This window comes from Canis lupus, chromosome 13 (genome assembly GCF_011100685.1).
Source record: "Canis lupus familiaris isolate Mischka breed German Shepherd chromosome 13, alternate assembly UU_Cfam_GSD_1.0, whole genome shotgun sequence".
Classification (NCBI taxonomy): Eukaryota; Metazoa; Chordata; class Mammalia; order Carnivora; family Canidae; genus Canis; species Canis lupus.
Window position 1 is genome coordinate 40,581,879 of NC_049234.1, and position 15,983 is coordinate 40,597,861.

General features: G+C 45.9%; 1 protein-coding gene across 1 annotated transcript in view; it reads left to right on the plus strand.

The window, feature by feature from the left end:
• Nucleotides 1-15,983, plus strand: part of GRXCR1 (glutaredoxin and cysteine rich domain containing 1) — a 115,225-nt gene that overhangs the window by 58,121 nt on the left and 41,121 nt on the right. The window contains exon 2 of the mRNA XM_038555114.1: nt 7,705-7,947. Within this exon, the coding sequence (XP_038411042.1) occupies nt 7,705-7,947 (243 nt within the window). The remainder of the gene's footprint in view (nt 1-7,704; nt 7,948-15,983) is intronic.

Consider the following 15,983-nt stretch of genomic DNA (forward strand, 5'->3'; position numbering starts at 1 on the left):
GTTGACTCAAGTAAGTAAACCGTGAACCTCAGTTTCCCTCCATTTAAGGTGTGTGTACAGACTCAGGAGACTAGATGCAGCATCACTGACTCAGATCAGAAGGGGAAATGCAGCAATCTTAATGCAAGAAATTGTTTAGATGGGAGGGAATGGTTATTAGGTGTGGCTTCAAGAGAGATGTGCCCCTAAGGGCGGGGAGGGGGTAGCTGCCACCAAGCTTCAGTCACTGTTTTTGCCCAGAAATGCAACAGAACCAGTGTTGTCAGATTCTGTTGTTTCAAGAACAGACAAAACCCCAGATTTTCAAGGGAAATCTCCCTGTGCGTGATGAGGGCTACGTCGGCAGAGCTATGGCCTTTTTTTCTGAGGTCTCTATGGTGGGAGCGTGGGGCGCCTTCGTTTTCATTAACTCAGATGGGCTGTAAAATCAACATTGCTTCCGTTTAACTTTTTGGAAAAATCTTTGTTGTTTGTGTGGTATGGAGAATTCATCAGGTTCATTGACTTTTCAATTAATGTCTGGGCCAACTCAATAATTGATTTGGACAAATAGATAATCCCTAAGATAGCACCGGAAATTCCATTTATTTACATGATCTTAGAGTATTAAAAACCCAGGAAAACACTTTCTCCACAAATCCTTGCGTGCAACGACTGTGCTCACGCATTTCTTTTCATGCCCCCCCGCGGAGTGCTGGAAGTTAGAAAAGGAGAAATTGTATGGCACCTGAGATATGTGCTCCACTTTGTTGTTTCCACTCTTAGAATGGATGGCGCATCCAAACAAGTGTAAATGGTGATCTAAGTCATCGAAGAGACTTACTGTTTGGTCGCTGTGTAATTATGAGGTTTAACTTGGCCATCGGAGCTTACGAGGTTGATGGCTTGTGTAGATTTGGACCTGGCGGTCTTATAGGACGGGTGAGCAAAATGCCCTCCACCAGCCAAAGGAGGCATGAGACTGGAGAAAAAGCCTCATCAGTCCAACTTGATAAGAAAAGGTTTTTTAAGGGGCCTACGGACAGAAGTCTTGGGCTGCTGCGAGAGTAGATCTCCACAAGCCCACATCCCATAAAAACCTGCTTTTGTAGCCGCAGGCTGGGAGTAATGGGGGGCAGTGGGGGGGACCACTGGGGGAAGTCTGAGGATAGTCGTGGGTCACAGTCCTAGCTCCAGGGCAGATCGAGGACAGCGTGCCTCTAGGGTATACTGTAGGGTCATTGTGCGGCTACACAGAGGAAGAATGTGGCGGGAGGGAGCTGTGCTCAAGAAGGCTCAGGTCACTGAGGGGTCGTCTGGGTCCCACAGTTGGCCCTAAGGACAGGACGTAGGGCTGCTGCTAGTGGGTGTCAGCAGCGTTTTATGGTAATGCTGATACCGATAATCAACAGGCGCCATGTAGCGAGTGTTCACTATGCAACGGGCTTCCCGCCAGGTAGGGTTTCTATTCATGAAATCATAGAGTCTCCCCACTAACCCTCATGCAGGAGGTGTGAGAGTCCCTATATTACAGATCAGAAAACTGAAATTTAAAGAGATTAAATGACCAGTCCTAGATTATCTGGTTATTAGGTGGCAGATTCAAACCAAGTTCTTATTCAATGTGTGGGAAAGAGGCCAGGAGGTATTTACTGAGCATCTGCTATGTGCCGGGTCGTGTTTTAGGTGCTTGGTCCTAATGAGCAAAACGAAGTTCCCGCTTTTGTTGGGGTCATATTTTTATTTAAGGGGGGAATAGGCGATAAACCAACAGCCAAACACAGTGCAGCGTCTAGCTGTACGAGGTAGTCCGAGGAAAGAGCTGGCTATGGAGATGGGGCCCATTTGGGGTGGGGGGACGTGGAGCCTGCGGTAGGATGGATGGATGGAAGCAGAGGGATGAGTAATGGAATTTCCAGGCCATCCGTGTGACCCCGTGGTCCACCCCCCACTCCACTCTGGAACTGCGTGGCCCACCCGTGGTGGATTTAAGAGGGTTACCTGGTGTCTTCCCACGGCAGTGACTTAGGAGGCAAGCCCGGGTGAAAATTCTGGTTCCACTCCCTTTCCTCTGAGGTGTTGGGGCACCTCCAGTTCCTTCCAAGCTTTAGTTTCTTTACCTGAAAAATGTAGGTTATAAACCTCATATCACGAGAAACGAACGTCGCACAGGTAAAGCCCCAGGAGCTACATATGTGCACAGGCATCAGGCAATGGCTACTAGGTAGGACACTTATTTTTAGAGTCTGTGTCTTAGGAGAGGGACGGGGACAGGGACACAGGGATGCCAAACCACGTGCCCTTCGCAAGGCCCCACCGCCCGGCTCCGCGGCCCGAGCCCGGCCCTGACCAGGCCTCTGCTCCCAGGTACCTTCGACGGCCGTGCGGCTCGGGGCTGACGGCTGCACCTCTCGGGTTCCAGCTAGAGGAGAAAAGATCTCTGCGTCCTTCCCGTCTCAAAGGGATCTCCTCCGGGAGTCTAAACCTCACGTGGGGGCCTGGCTGAGTAAAGATGCAAACCTCCGAGTCACAAACCTGCAGGCCTCGGCGTTTGGGCCACAGACTCCCCGGGGGCCGGTGCAGCAGGCACAGCGCAGAGCCCTGCATCGGGGTCGGGTTCTCTGGATGGCTTGCTCTGACCTGGGTCACCGTGTTTAGGACACTCGCCTGCTGAGCCTGGTTTCTCGATGTGTAAGTGAAGCAGGACGCCCTGTGGGGCAGAGTGGGGGTGACGGGAAGGGAAAGGCGCCGGCACTGCAGTGGCCTTCCTACAAGGTCACTTTTCTATTTTGTGTTTTATTTCTGTTTAAGGCCTGAATTCCTGGGGTGCCTGGAGGCCCCTCTTCCAGCAGGTGTCTCCCACCAGCATGACCCGGCAGGCCTGGGCCCAGGGGAGAGGTCCCCTGCAGGCCACAGCCTTGAGCTGTGTGCTCCTGCCCGCCTTTACCCTGCAGGCCACAGCCCCAGGACCTCCATGTGCTCCCACCCCCCTTCCCCTGCAGGTTACAGCCCAGGACCTCCATGTGCTCTCCACCCCCCCTTCCCCTGCAGGCCACAGCCCCAGGACCTCCATGTGCTCCCTGACCCCCTTCTGCTGCAGGCCGCAGCCCCAGACCTCCATGTCGTCCCCACCCACCCTTCCCCTGCAGGTCACAGCCCCAGGACCTCCATGTGCTCCCGCCCCCCTTCTCCTGCAGGCCACAGCCCCAGGACCTCCATGTGCTCCCACGCCCCCTTCCCCTGCAGGTCACAGCCCCAGGACCTCCATGTGCTCTCCACTTGCCCTTCCCCTGCAGGCCGCAGCCCCAGGACTTCCATGTGCTCCCCGCGCCCCCTTCCCCTGCAGGTCACAGCCCCAGGACCTCCATGTGCTCTCCACTTGCCCTTCCCCTGCAGGCTGCAGCCCCAGGACCTCCATGTGCTCCCGTCCCCCTTCCCCTGCAGGTCACAGCCCCAGGACCTCCATGTGCTCTCCCGTCCCCCTTCCCCTGCAGGCCACAGCCCCAGGACCTCCATGTGCTCCCGTACCCCCCTCCCCTGCGGGCTGCAGCCCCGGAGCTGTGTGCTCCCGGCCGATCCCCCACACACAGAGCGGCCCCCCTCCTCGGCTTGAACCCGTGTCTATGGGGTGAGCTGCAGCAGGCCACCCCGCCTGGGCCCCCGATGACCGGGGGTCAGCACCTGTCCGCAGCCCCTGCAGGACAGATGCGGGCTGCAGTTGCTCGGGCTTGCTCCGGTCTCTGGGTCCTTGCTGGCGGTGGGCTCAGCCTTCGGGGCCCGGAGAGGTGGGGAGGCCCCCCCTTAGCATAGGGGGGCTCGTACAAACCCACGGCCTGCGGCCCCAAGGGCTGCCCGCCAGATCACCAGCCCCACACCTCGCCAGCCCCATGGTAACCCCGGCAGGGACCAGAAGGACCACGAAACACTGAGGGGCTATTTTTAGATTTCTGGTCGGATGCTTTGAACAGATCTGTCGAGGGAAAGGAAATGAAATGCATGGAGAAAAGGATTTTTTTTCCCCCAAAGAATATCATCTAAATTCGTATTACCAAACTGGGAAAGACCTTGAGGCCTCCTTCAGCCTGCTACCTCTAGGCAGGTCTACTTCTAAGTCATACCAAGAGGTCGTTCAATAAGGTCTTTTTTTTTAGAACAGTTCACTGGCTTGGCAGCCCTGAGGGAGTCACTCATTTAGACCATGCTGATAATGACACTCCTGAGGCTTGTGCAGTGCACATCCTATGCAACTATCTGCACTGGTCCTACTTCACTTACTTTTTAAAAAATTTAAATTCCGCCCTTCTTCCTTAAAAACCTTCAGGAATTTCCCATTGCGCTGAAGTTAAAGCTCCTTAAAGTGGTTATCCAGACGCAGTGTACAGCGTGGCATTTCCCCCGCGCACCTGTCCAGATTCATTTAGTGCTACCCTAGTTCTCTTTCTCCGTGTTTTTATTTATTTATTTATTTATTTATTTATTTAAAGATTTTATTTATTTATTCATGATAGACACACAGAGAGAAGCAGAGACACAGGCAGAGGGAGAAGCAGGCTCCATGCAGGGAGCCCGATGCGGGACTCGATCTCGGGACCCCAGGATCACACCCTCGGCCAAAGGCAGGTGCTAAACTGCTGAGCCACCCAGGGATCCCTTTCTCTGTGTTTTAGCAAAAGACCCTCAATCAGAGACTCAAACGTGCCATCTTCCTCCATCTCGAGATGTGTGCACTTGCCTGTAATACTTCTCCCCACGGTCTCTTACCTAATTAATTTCCCCAACCCTTTCTTGGTGACATATCGGAAATATCAGAAAACACTTTCTCGACCTTTGAAACAAGAAAAGGAACACACTCCAAGAGCCTCCCGTAACGACTTGTGCACTTTCTTTCCAGCTCTTAACTGTTTGTGAATCTAAATTTTTTTATGTGATTTTTTTTTTTTTTTTTAACAATGAGCTTCAGGTTGTGAGGGAATGATACTGCTTGCTCGCCCTTGTGTATCTGGGACCTGGCTCCAGGGTTAGCAAACATAGATGATTCTAGTAACTGAATGAATGACTGGCAGTTATTTTAAAGGGACACAATCCCGGTTTCTCTGTCATGTCAAGCTGTCAACGGGATTGCACGGGGGGCGCCTTACAATGTGATGTGCATCCAAAGTCCCCGGAGAACTTGTTAAAAATGCAGATTCTGATTCAGTCGCTCTAGGGCGAAGCCTGTCATTCTGCATTTCCAACACATACCTAAGTAGCACTGGGGCTTGGCTGTAGATTGGAATCCCTTCAGAAACTTAGAAAAAAAAAAGCCACAATTCTGAGATTTCACCCGTGGTGATTCTGGCTTAATTGTTCCGGACGTGGCTTGGGGTTGGGGGGATTTTTGAAAACTCCCCAGGTTAAAACCAAAACAACCAAAAAACTTCTCAGTGTCCTTCTAGTATCCGACACTCTTGGAGATCCACTCCTTCCAGGCGACGCTCAGCCTTAAGGGGAGGGATAGTTTTGTTACTCTTTGCATTAAACGGCGCCCACCACGGCTACCTGAGAGCCGCCCACTATCATTTTTACTATTATTTTTACATGTTTCAGAAACACAGCGCAGAGTGATTCCTGGCATTTGTTGCGTGCAAGGAGAGGATCCGTAGGGGTTGGCTAACGGGCCTTAGGCTTTCCACCTCTGCTCCTGGGGGATGTTGATGCCTTATCAAATATTTTAAAACATTATTTCCACTGATTTTTTTGTTTGTTTGTTTGTGTTTTTAATCTGAAAAGCCCCCCCGTGCCTAGTGGGATCTTTCGCACCGGCCGCGAGGGCAGCATACAAGGCGAGCCCAATGCCAGCTGTGGGCGCCACCTCCGTTACTCAGTCTCCTCAGCAAATCCATGGGGGGAGGGGGTTGCATTTTACAGATGACAAAACTGAGGCTTACGAGTTCACTGGCTTCCCTGACACACGCAGACGGCCAGCGGCACCGTCCAGGTGGACCTGAGGCTCCCTCTGCCCAGCGTTCGGTAGCAGGGTCTTGGCCAAACTTGTCCTTCAAACATATCGGCCCGCGTGGTCTCAACACATTTTTAACAAGGTGCGGCCATTTAGAAAAGGAAATTTCCCATAAACATCCAATTTCAATCTTATATTTAGAATAATTATGTCTATGAAAAGTAAAATAAAAAAATGAAATAATTGCGTCCGTCAATGCCGAGTAACACGCCTGCCGGCCTGAAGCTCAGTGACATTTTTCGCTTTCAGAAGACTCCCTACCTCTCACCGGTATCTCTTTTACTCCTGGCCTGGCCCTACATTTATGGCACCTATTTGGCCCCTCCAGGTCGCTGGGTTTTCAGCTCAGCCTCTGAACCCTATTGAGGGAAGGAATATATTTTATCATCAGGAAAAAGAAAAATGAGCTTTTTCTTAGTGAGATGGGGATGCTGGCACTGCCACCTTTATGACTTAGGGCTTTTAGGACTCTGTAGCTCTGCATCTGATGAGCTGATTTCTTTGAATACAGAGCAGTAGAGCTTAGTATCCTACCTTCCGAGATCCTACCTTCCGAGTCTAGTATTTCGCTCTCCGGGGTGGTTTCCAGTCAACGTTTTGACTTCAAAGGGGTTTGTAAGTTGGGTGGTTGTGTGGCAACAACCATAGCCCCAGAGAAACTCCTGTGTCCCTTGGCCTCATGGCATCTTGTATTCCACTCGGTTTCCTTCGAGGAAGAGTGTGATGGGGAAGACGAGGAGCTTCCTTGATGGGCAGGTTGTCCCAGGAGTGTGGCCGCCGACTTCCGACGTAGCAGGACCTAGAGAGAGCAAGACTCACCCGAGGAGACCTCTCCTTGCTTTAGAGAGGTGCTTGCCTCTGGTGCAGGGAGCCTGTCTCCTTGCTTCCTTTCCAGGCCTGGCTCCGGCCCCACTGCCCGCTATGGTGCTGGTGTCTCTGCATCCCCGCGAGTCATTCAGTCTTTGCGGAGCCTCCTCATGGAAGGTTGGAGCCCGGTCACTCCACAGGCTGCGTGCATGTCCGCTGTGCTGCTGAGGCCTCACAACAGTCCTCTGATACACGCCGTGTTATTCCCGGGCAGTTGTGGCCCGTGGACAAGGAGAAGGATTTTCAAATGGTTAAATGCAAACTGTGACTGTTGTGTCACATATTTTACTTGGGTTTACGAGGCCTATTTAGTAATGGAACAATGTGTACAAAACATGGGAAAGATAATCCAGCCGCTCTGTATTGTACCATATGGTATGCCACGTGAGATGTCATTGATTTTAAGATATGCCATTATTATTATTACTTTTTTTTTTAGATTTTATTTATTTATTCATGAGAGACACATAGACAGGCAGAGAGAGAAGCAGGCTCCCTGCAGGGAGCCCAATGCAGGACTCAATCCCAAGACCCCAGGGTCACACCCTGGGCCGAGGGCAGATGCTCAACCACTGAGCCCTCCAGGAGCCCCCAGATATGCCATTATTTGATATGCCACTGAGAACAGAAAAAACACTGTCAAGTAAATTATGTCATTTAAATCACGTTGACTGTTATCCCCTTCTCAAGGACAGATTTTTCTGACATAAAACAGGTCTTAGAACTGACAAATACGGCTCTTTAACTTTTATTGTATGCCTCTAATGTAGAAGACACTTACTAAAATGTTAATTGTCTCTCAGATGATAAGACGTAAGAAAGCAACTGCAAATGTTTACACTACAATCTTCTTCCTTCAGCAACCATCAGCTGACCTAGAATTTGACCGTGTGGTGATTTATACCACTTGCCTTCGTGTGGTACGGACAACCTTCGAAAGATGCGAACTGGTTAGAAAGATCTTCCAGAACCATCGAGTAAAATTTGAGGAGAAAAACATAGCTCTGAATGGTGACTATGGAAAAGAGTTAGATGAGCGGTGCCGGCGTGTCTCGGAAGCCCCTTCCCTCCCCGTTGTGTTCATCGATGGCCATTACCTTGGGGTAAGTACTCTACTAAGGAAAATCTCCTTTTTATTGAACCCGACCAGTGCTGTTAGAAATCTATAAGCCTATGACGAGGCCAATTGCAATATAATTCCCAGGACATTTGCTATTTTTTGGAGTTCAAAGCAAAGGGATGGAAGCACTTATTTCTAGCCCAAATGATGTGTTGCTAACAGCGTTCATCCTCACAGAAGCATGGTGAGATAAAATCAGCATGAAATTGCCTTTTTTAATAGAAAGACATTTTTCACATGTTCAGTTGACTTGAGCTTCACATTATGAAGTTTGATGTGAGAAATAAAAACTATTTTTTAGTGCACACGAGAAAAATGGAATATTTATAAGATACGCATTTGTGAATTCTCTTACTCCCGTCATCCAACACTCAGCTTCCTACCTAAGGAAACCAAGGTGGCAGTCCCAAGGCAAAATCAATAAGAAATGGGGCCCGGAGCCAGAATTTTAACTGCTTGTTGTTTAAAATTATTCTAGATTTTTGTAATTTGGTAGTGTGAGGCCCAAATCCAGGCCTGTGTAAGCAGGGGAAGCTCCCAGAGCAGCGAGGAAACAGGACTGCCTCATTTCTCTTTGAATAATACTGTTGGCAGAATGAACCCCCATTGATCTCCCAACACACTCAGTGGCTACGAAGCCCTAGAAGAGGGCCCTGGAGGACGCACGTGAGGAAGGGTGAGCACACAGAGCCCAGGGACGCTGGTGTTCGAGGGGGCAAGGCCAGCTCCCCCAGGTCACTTATCAGAGAACAAAGAGCTGCCTCTCAAATGGCAGATGGGTATTTGGATCTTGGCTTTGTTTTGCATTTGGTCTTGACTTGCAGCTTTCGGGGGAGGCCAGAAAACAATCCAGAGCAGGACGTGCTCCCGTTGTGTTAGAGGGCGACTGTTCTGCTCTCCTGAGTGGAGCCATCGCTGTTAGAGGCAGCCTGTCATCGGAGGGAGAGATAGAGGCACAGAGGCCAGGACCACTGGTGATGCCTTCTGCAGCCTCCCTTTGAGCTTGAGCTGGACACAGACTATGTTCTGAAGCCGACGGATTTTGATGTGAAGCTTCGAGCCTCTTTTATTATATATCCGCAGGTACCCCCAGGTCCCAGAAAGCTACAACAGTGGCAGTGGTGATGATGACAGACTCATGATGATAGTAGCAATAACGTCATGCGCTCCGCTTTACACCCTCATGTCCTCGAGTCCCCAGGACGGCCTTAGGGAGCAGCTCTCTGCTCCACCGGTCAGGAGGCAAGGCAGCCTTGTTCCTCGTTCCCACTCTGATACTTGCGTGGGATCCTGGGCAAATTCATAAATCACTCTGTGCCTTGGTTCTCTCGTTTGTGAAAGGAGCGCGATAATAGCGCTACTTCCACAGACTGATTGTGAGGACTTCACCACATATACCATGTAGAGAAGTGCTCCATTCCTGTGCCTGGAACAAAGTGGGTCTTTAATGAACAGTAACAACTGTTCTCCTTGTTTCGCCAAAGACAACATGAATCACTTTGTTCCAGGTCGCGTTAGCTGTCAAGTGATGGGCCTGGGATTCAAAGCTGGTTCTGTCCCACCCCCCGGATCTCCACTCTTTGTCATCATCTCAGAGAAAGGGATCTCAGATACGTTGCTGATATGGTCTTAAAATCTGAGACATGGTTGGGCGTAGAGTGCTCATAGACGTTCGGGTCCATGAGTGATGCTGTGTTGTCCTCTCACATTCTTTCCTTCTCTCCCTGGGACATTTCTTCCACCAGGAAAGGATCTGATAGACTCACCTGCACCGGGGACAAATCACTGATAAGGGCTGTGCTCATTTGCCCTTGAACTCCGGAAGAATTCTTCTGATGATATAAGATAGTTCCCATCATGGAATTCTAATCTCTGTGAAACTGCCCAACCAAATGTAGTGGGTGACGAGGGGGTAATGTGTTTGGGCCTTAGCTGATACACGGCTTCTGACCACACTTCCCTTCTTTCTGCTTCAAGACAGTCTAACAGGCAGTAGTGATATTTTTCTTCCCGTCTGATGGATAGAGGGAGAGCGCCACAGACTGGGAGGTGGGGTGCGGATTCATTCTTCTTGTCTCCATGATTACTTTTTTAGCACACCTTGGCCTAGAGAAGGAAGGACCACACAGGTGCTACCGTGTGGCTTCTGCAATTTGAAGCTAATGCCTCAAATCTGGGAAAGAGACCAGAGATGGAGATTTTTCTTTTTCTCTTTTTTTTTTTCCTTGTGAAAGGAGAATTGCTTCTAAATCTATAATGTGAAATGGAGGTAAACACTCCTGACAACGACGTCTACAACAATTTCCCCCCTTACTACAGAAGTGCTTTTCTTTACATCCCCGTGTAGGGTTGTAAAGGGTTAGAATACATCGCTGGAATCGCAGAGCCTTTCCCCTGCAGTATCCATTCATCTGAAATGGAAGGATGCCCTCTGCTGGGTTTTGGCACATGTTGAAGCATAATTTTTAGGAAGGAACAGAAGCTGGTGATGTTGGTAATTTCCTTAACATCTGTGGTGTTTTAAACAGTCCCATTTGATTTAGTTTAAATTCAGATGAGTGAGAAAAATCAAGATGTGCACATCACCTGGTGCGATACAACTTTTTTTTTTTTTTTTTTTTTTTTAAGGAGGGAGAGAGAGAGAGAGTTAGAGAGGGCCAGAGAACGAGGTAGATAGGGATGGAAACGGGCCTCCGGAGACAGTGACACAGAATGGGGAGAGCACGAGACCATTTTGCAGCTTGCTTATTTCCTGCCATCATTGCTGCCAGCCTCAAGGACAGATGGTACCAAAGGAATTCAGTTATCTTCACTGAGGGCAACCCTCAGAGGGTTGGAGGGTGGGGAAGCAAGTTCAACGTGATGCTCGCTCAGAGCAGTTGTCCCGTTGTTTTGGCATCCGTGGATCTTTACACAAAAAGATTGCGTTCCAACAGTTCGAACATAAATTATCTTAGAAATTCTGGTAGGAAATAGGTTAGAAGTACTGTCTTGATTCTGGACCAACTATAAAAATTCACAGTAGATAGAAACCCATAAAACCCACATTGGAACTGAGCTAAAAAACAAAAACAAAAAAGCAGAAACAAAAAAAACCCACATAGAATAAATCAGTGTGGGGACTCTGGTGATGGAGAGAAATAGAAGGGATGTGGATCCAGACAGATTTTTTTTTTAGATTTTATTTATTTATTCATGAGACACACACACACAGAGGCAGAGACATAGGCAGAGGGAGAAGCAGGCTCCATGCAGGAAGCCCAATGTGGGACTCGATCCCAGGACCCCAAGATCACACCCTGGGTTGAAGGCAGGCGCCCAATCACTGAGCCACCCAGGGATTCCAGACAGATGTTTTAAACTAGCTGAGGCTGAGCTGTGACTGCTTGAGAATTCCATATCCTTTGAAATTGTTGATTTTTCCCCCCAGTTTAAGAATGAAAGAATTGTGATTGAGCCCAGGTAGTTTATACCCTAGAAATATAGACTCTGAGCATGTTTTTAGGGACAACTTGCAAAACTTTCTGCAGAAATGGGCCATCCTGGAAGCCCCTGCCGCAATCAGGAAGTGGCTGGCTCTAGAAATGCTGTCTCTGAGCCTCTATGGCAAAACCGATGACTTGTTCTCTGTCCCTTCTTTTACGTGATTCTGTTCCTAAGAAAAGTCTCGGGTGAATGTATCTGTGATCACTGAATCCGTCACACATGAAAACAAGGAGGCAAAATGGGAATTGTGGTCTATAGCTTTCTAGCCTCTACAGCACAGGAAGCCGACCTAGAAGGTGATTGCATCGGTTACTGAGTGAGCCATACTGTAGTGTTGGCCAGATACGCTGTTTTCATTTATTTTGTTTTGTTGTAAACAGATTACTGAGGTACAATTTACATATCATAAACTGTATCCATATAACTTATAATTTGATGGATTTGAGCAGATATGTGCACTCGTGAACCTATTGACACATTTGAGATCAGAGGTTTTCCATATATACCTCGTGCCATTTGGCCATCTGTCTCTTCCTCCAACCCCAGGTCCCCGGTGACCATTGATCTTTCTGTCAATATAGTTTTCTATTCTTCTAATTAATGCCTTTGTCTGATTTTGGTGTCAGGGTGACCATGACCTCATGAAGTGGGTTTGGAAGTGCTCTACCTTCTGCAATTTCAATTTCTCATTCTCTTTATTGCTTGGTATAGAACATGAAATCATTTGACATCATGTTCCTTTTATGTGAAGGACTTGCAACTGTTGTCATGTGGTCTGCTGCAGATGAGTTCTTGCAGCATTTTTGCATCTGAAGTTTTTATCTCACCTTTGTCTTTTACAAGATATTTTTGCTGGGTGTAGAATTCTAGTTTCAAAAGTTTGTTTTTTTTTTTTAACTTTCTTTTCAGAGCTTAAGAGATTTGCTCCTTTGTCTTCCCATCTGCATTACTTCTGATAAACCATATGCTGTCATCCTTACCTTTTTCCTCCATATGTGTGTCTTCTCCATCCCCTTGCTGCTCTTAAGATTTTTCTTTTTATCACTGGATTTGAGAAACTGGATTATGATGTACTTTGGTATAAATGTTTCTTTTGATTAGAGTTCATTGAGATTCTTGGATCTGCATTTTTAAAATTTAAAGAAAGGGCAGCCCTGGTGGCCCAGTGGTTTAGCGCCCCTTCAGCCCAGGGTGTGATCCTGGAGACCCGGGATCGAGTCCCACATCGGGCTCCCTGCATATGGATTCTCTCTCTCTGTCTCTCTCTCTCTCTCTCTCCCTCCCTCTCTCTCTCTGTGTCTGTCATGAATAAATAAATAAAATCTTTAAAAAAAACTTAGAAAAATCAAATTTGGAAAATATTTAACCATTATTTTTTAAAACATGATATAGGTTTCCTCTTCTTTCTTTCTTTTCAGAGACTTTACTTATCTGCATATTAGGCTGCTTGAAGTTGTTCCATAGCTCACTTCATTTCATCTTGGATAGTTTCTCTTGCTTTGCCTCCTAGATCCCTAATCTTTTCTTGTAAAATGTCTAATCTTTTGTTAATCCTATCCCATTTATTTTTAATTTCAGACATTGTAATTTTATCTTTAGACATTTATTTTTTTTTAAATATATATTCCATGTCTCTACTTAACATGTTCTTTATTTCATCTAGCCTTTTTAACATATGGGATGTAGGTATAATAACTTGTTTTAATCTCCTTGTCTAACAATTCTAATATCTGTGTCAATTCTCAGTTGGTTTCAATTGATTGATTTTTCTCCTCATCCTGAGTCATATTTTCTACTTCTTTCTCTGGTCATTTTTTATTGGATTTTGCATATTATGGAATTTGATCTGGTTGAGTTCAAGTATTCCTTTTTGGGACATTTTTGTATACCTATATATATTCTTAAAGTTTTCACTGGGATGCAATTACTTGGAAAAAGTTTGCTCTTTGGTGTTTTGTTTTTAAGAGTTTCTAGACAAAGCCAGAGTGGTGTTTAGTCCAAAGCTAATTATTCCCCAGTGTGGAGGCATAATATTGTGGGATATTTATCTAATGCCTCATTGATCATAAAGTTTCCCAGTCTGGCTGATGTGGAACAGGCACCCTCCTCAGCCCTATCCCTAGGTACTGTCCCTTTTAATCTTCTCAGGTTCTTTTGCTGGCCACCAGTTGTTTCCTTACATGCATGTGCTGATCAGTACTCTGTGGGATACAAGCTGGGCTCTCTGCACATCTCTAAGAGTTCTCCATGAAACTCTTTACTTTCTAGTACTTTGTCTATAAACTCTAGCCATCTTAGTCCTCTGGGTTTTTAAGTTTATTTCCTCAAACCAAGGTGTTTGGATTTCCCTTCAGAGGAAAGCCCCTCAGAGATCATAGTTCATTGTTGCCTAATGTCCAATATCATGCAAACGACCCTATTGAAACTCATTGTTTATCAAAATGAATCAGCATTTGGTCCACTTTTAGGCAATATAACAAAGCAAAGTGGGATTTTCAGGCTGGTTGTCTATGGTAGTTGTGAATTACATTCTTTTCTGAATGGCAGTGATTCTTTCTACACATAAAATAATCCCTAAGCAAAGAACAGCAACAAACTCTGAAGCCTTACAAATTGGGAGTTTTATTTTCTTTTTTCTCTCACATAAAAACTGTATAGGAAGATGCTCCATATGGGGCATAAAGTTCATGGTTTCACCTTGGGCCTTTTTCTGTTTTATAGTATTGCTATTATTCTTAGCACATATTTTCTATCTTTGAGGTGTCCCAAAGGTTCAAGGTGGTTGTTGAAACTCTTGACATCATACCTGCATTCCAGGCAAAAAGAATATGAGCAGGAAAAGAGGAAAGAGAAGTGCATTCTGTCTAACAGAGCTCCCTTCTAAAGAGCTCTTCCAGAAATCCCATCGAACCTTCGTTTGCATTTTATGGTTCACCTTTTGCTGCAAAGTAGGCGGGAATTGTGATCTTCCAGAGGGACACACTGATATGTTGAAGAAAAAAACATTAGTGGGTTTTTTTTTTTTTTTTTTAAGAAGAAAAGAGTAATCATGGCTATCAGGTCTGCCTCTCCCTCTTCCTCTGCCCCTCCCTCCACTCATGCTCTCTCTCTTGCTTACTGTTGGGCTCTCTCTCTCTCAAATAAGTAAATGAAATCTTTTTAAAAAAAAAAACTTCTTTTTGAGTAGTTGCCTAGAATAAACTCCTCTATGCTTTGTGTTTCACACTAATTCTTTCCTTGAACTAGACAAATTCCTAGCATTTACTCTATTAATGAGAGCTACAAAGATGGTAGGAGGACTCGTGGGGAATCTTTGGTAAATTTGGTTTCTTTATGGGAGTGTGTTATGATATGAGATAATAACTAGTGTTATAAATCATCAATGCAATCAATGTAAAGTTAAATGTTTTGTTAGCTTTTGAAAACATTCCATTTTGAACCTCCTGAAAATATTTACTGTATACATATGAGAAGTGTTTTTTTTTAAAGATTTTATTTATGTATTTGAGAGAGGGAGAGAGCACACAGACAGAGAGGGAAAAGCAGACTCCCTACTGAGCAGGAAGCCTGACATGGGGCTTGATCACAGGACCCTGGCATCATGACCTGAGACCAAGTCAGACACTTAACTCACTGAGCCACTCAGGTGCCCCAAGAAGTGGTTTTTAAATGTTGGAGTCATATTCTTCTTTGAAAATCTGATGAAAGTTATAGACCTTCTAATTATACATGTATACAATCTTCTTTACAGTATCAGGGCTTTCTGAGAATTTATCCCTAGGTGACTAACTTTTCATTAAAAGGAGTACTTTGGAGATGGTGTCTTCTGGAGTGTACTCCACTTCTTGGTTGTTTTTGAAGATTTTATTTAGTAATGTGACCCACTTCATCACAAGTAAGTACAATCATAGCTCATTTTGATATTGTAGTGTTTAATTATGGAATCAATGAATATAAATCTTTATTTTCTCTCTCTCTCTCTCTCTCTCTCTCTTTTTGGAAGTCATCTTTATCCATTTGTGGCCATTTTGATCATTAGCAATTTCATTAGAGGTCTAGAAGGAATGAGAATCTCTTGAACACTTGAATCTATCCCTATTGTCATGGATCTTATTTATTATAGACACAGTAAATGTTTAATCTTCAAACCTCCTTCTTCAAAGTCATGAAGGATTTGTTTCTGGTCTGTTCACTCTACTTCAGAAAGCACAGGGATGGAGAAGTCTGAAACTAAAGCCTTAAGTCAGGTTCTTGGAATTTAAATTAAGCAATATTTTCTTGTGTGATTGCTTCTTTGTCCTTCTTTTCTGAATATCTAAGAGTCATTTTTATTAGCAACAACGACAATAATGGTAAAAGCTAACTTGAATGATATACTTTGTCAAGCTTTTTGACTGCTTTTTCTCTTTCACATTGTAAAATAGTGCTGTGAATAGTACTACTCTAATCTCTCCCACCCCAAATCTTGTACCTAAACAAAAGTAAGGCTTAGGGAAGTTGAGAAGCTTTATAAATACCTTCAGATCACAAGTG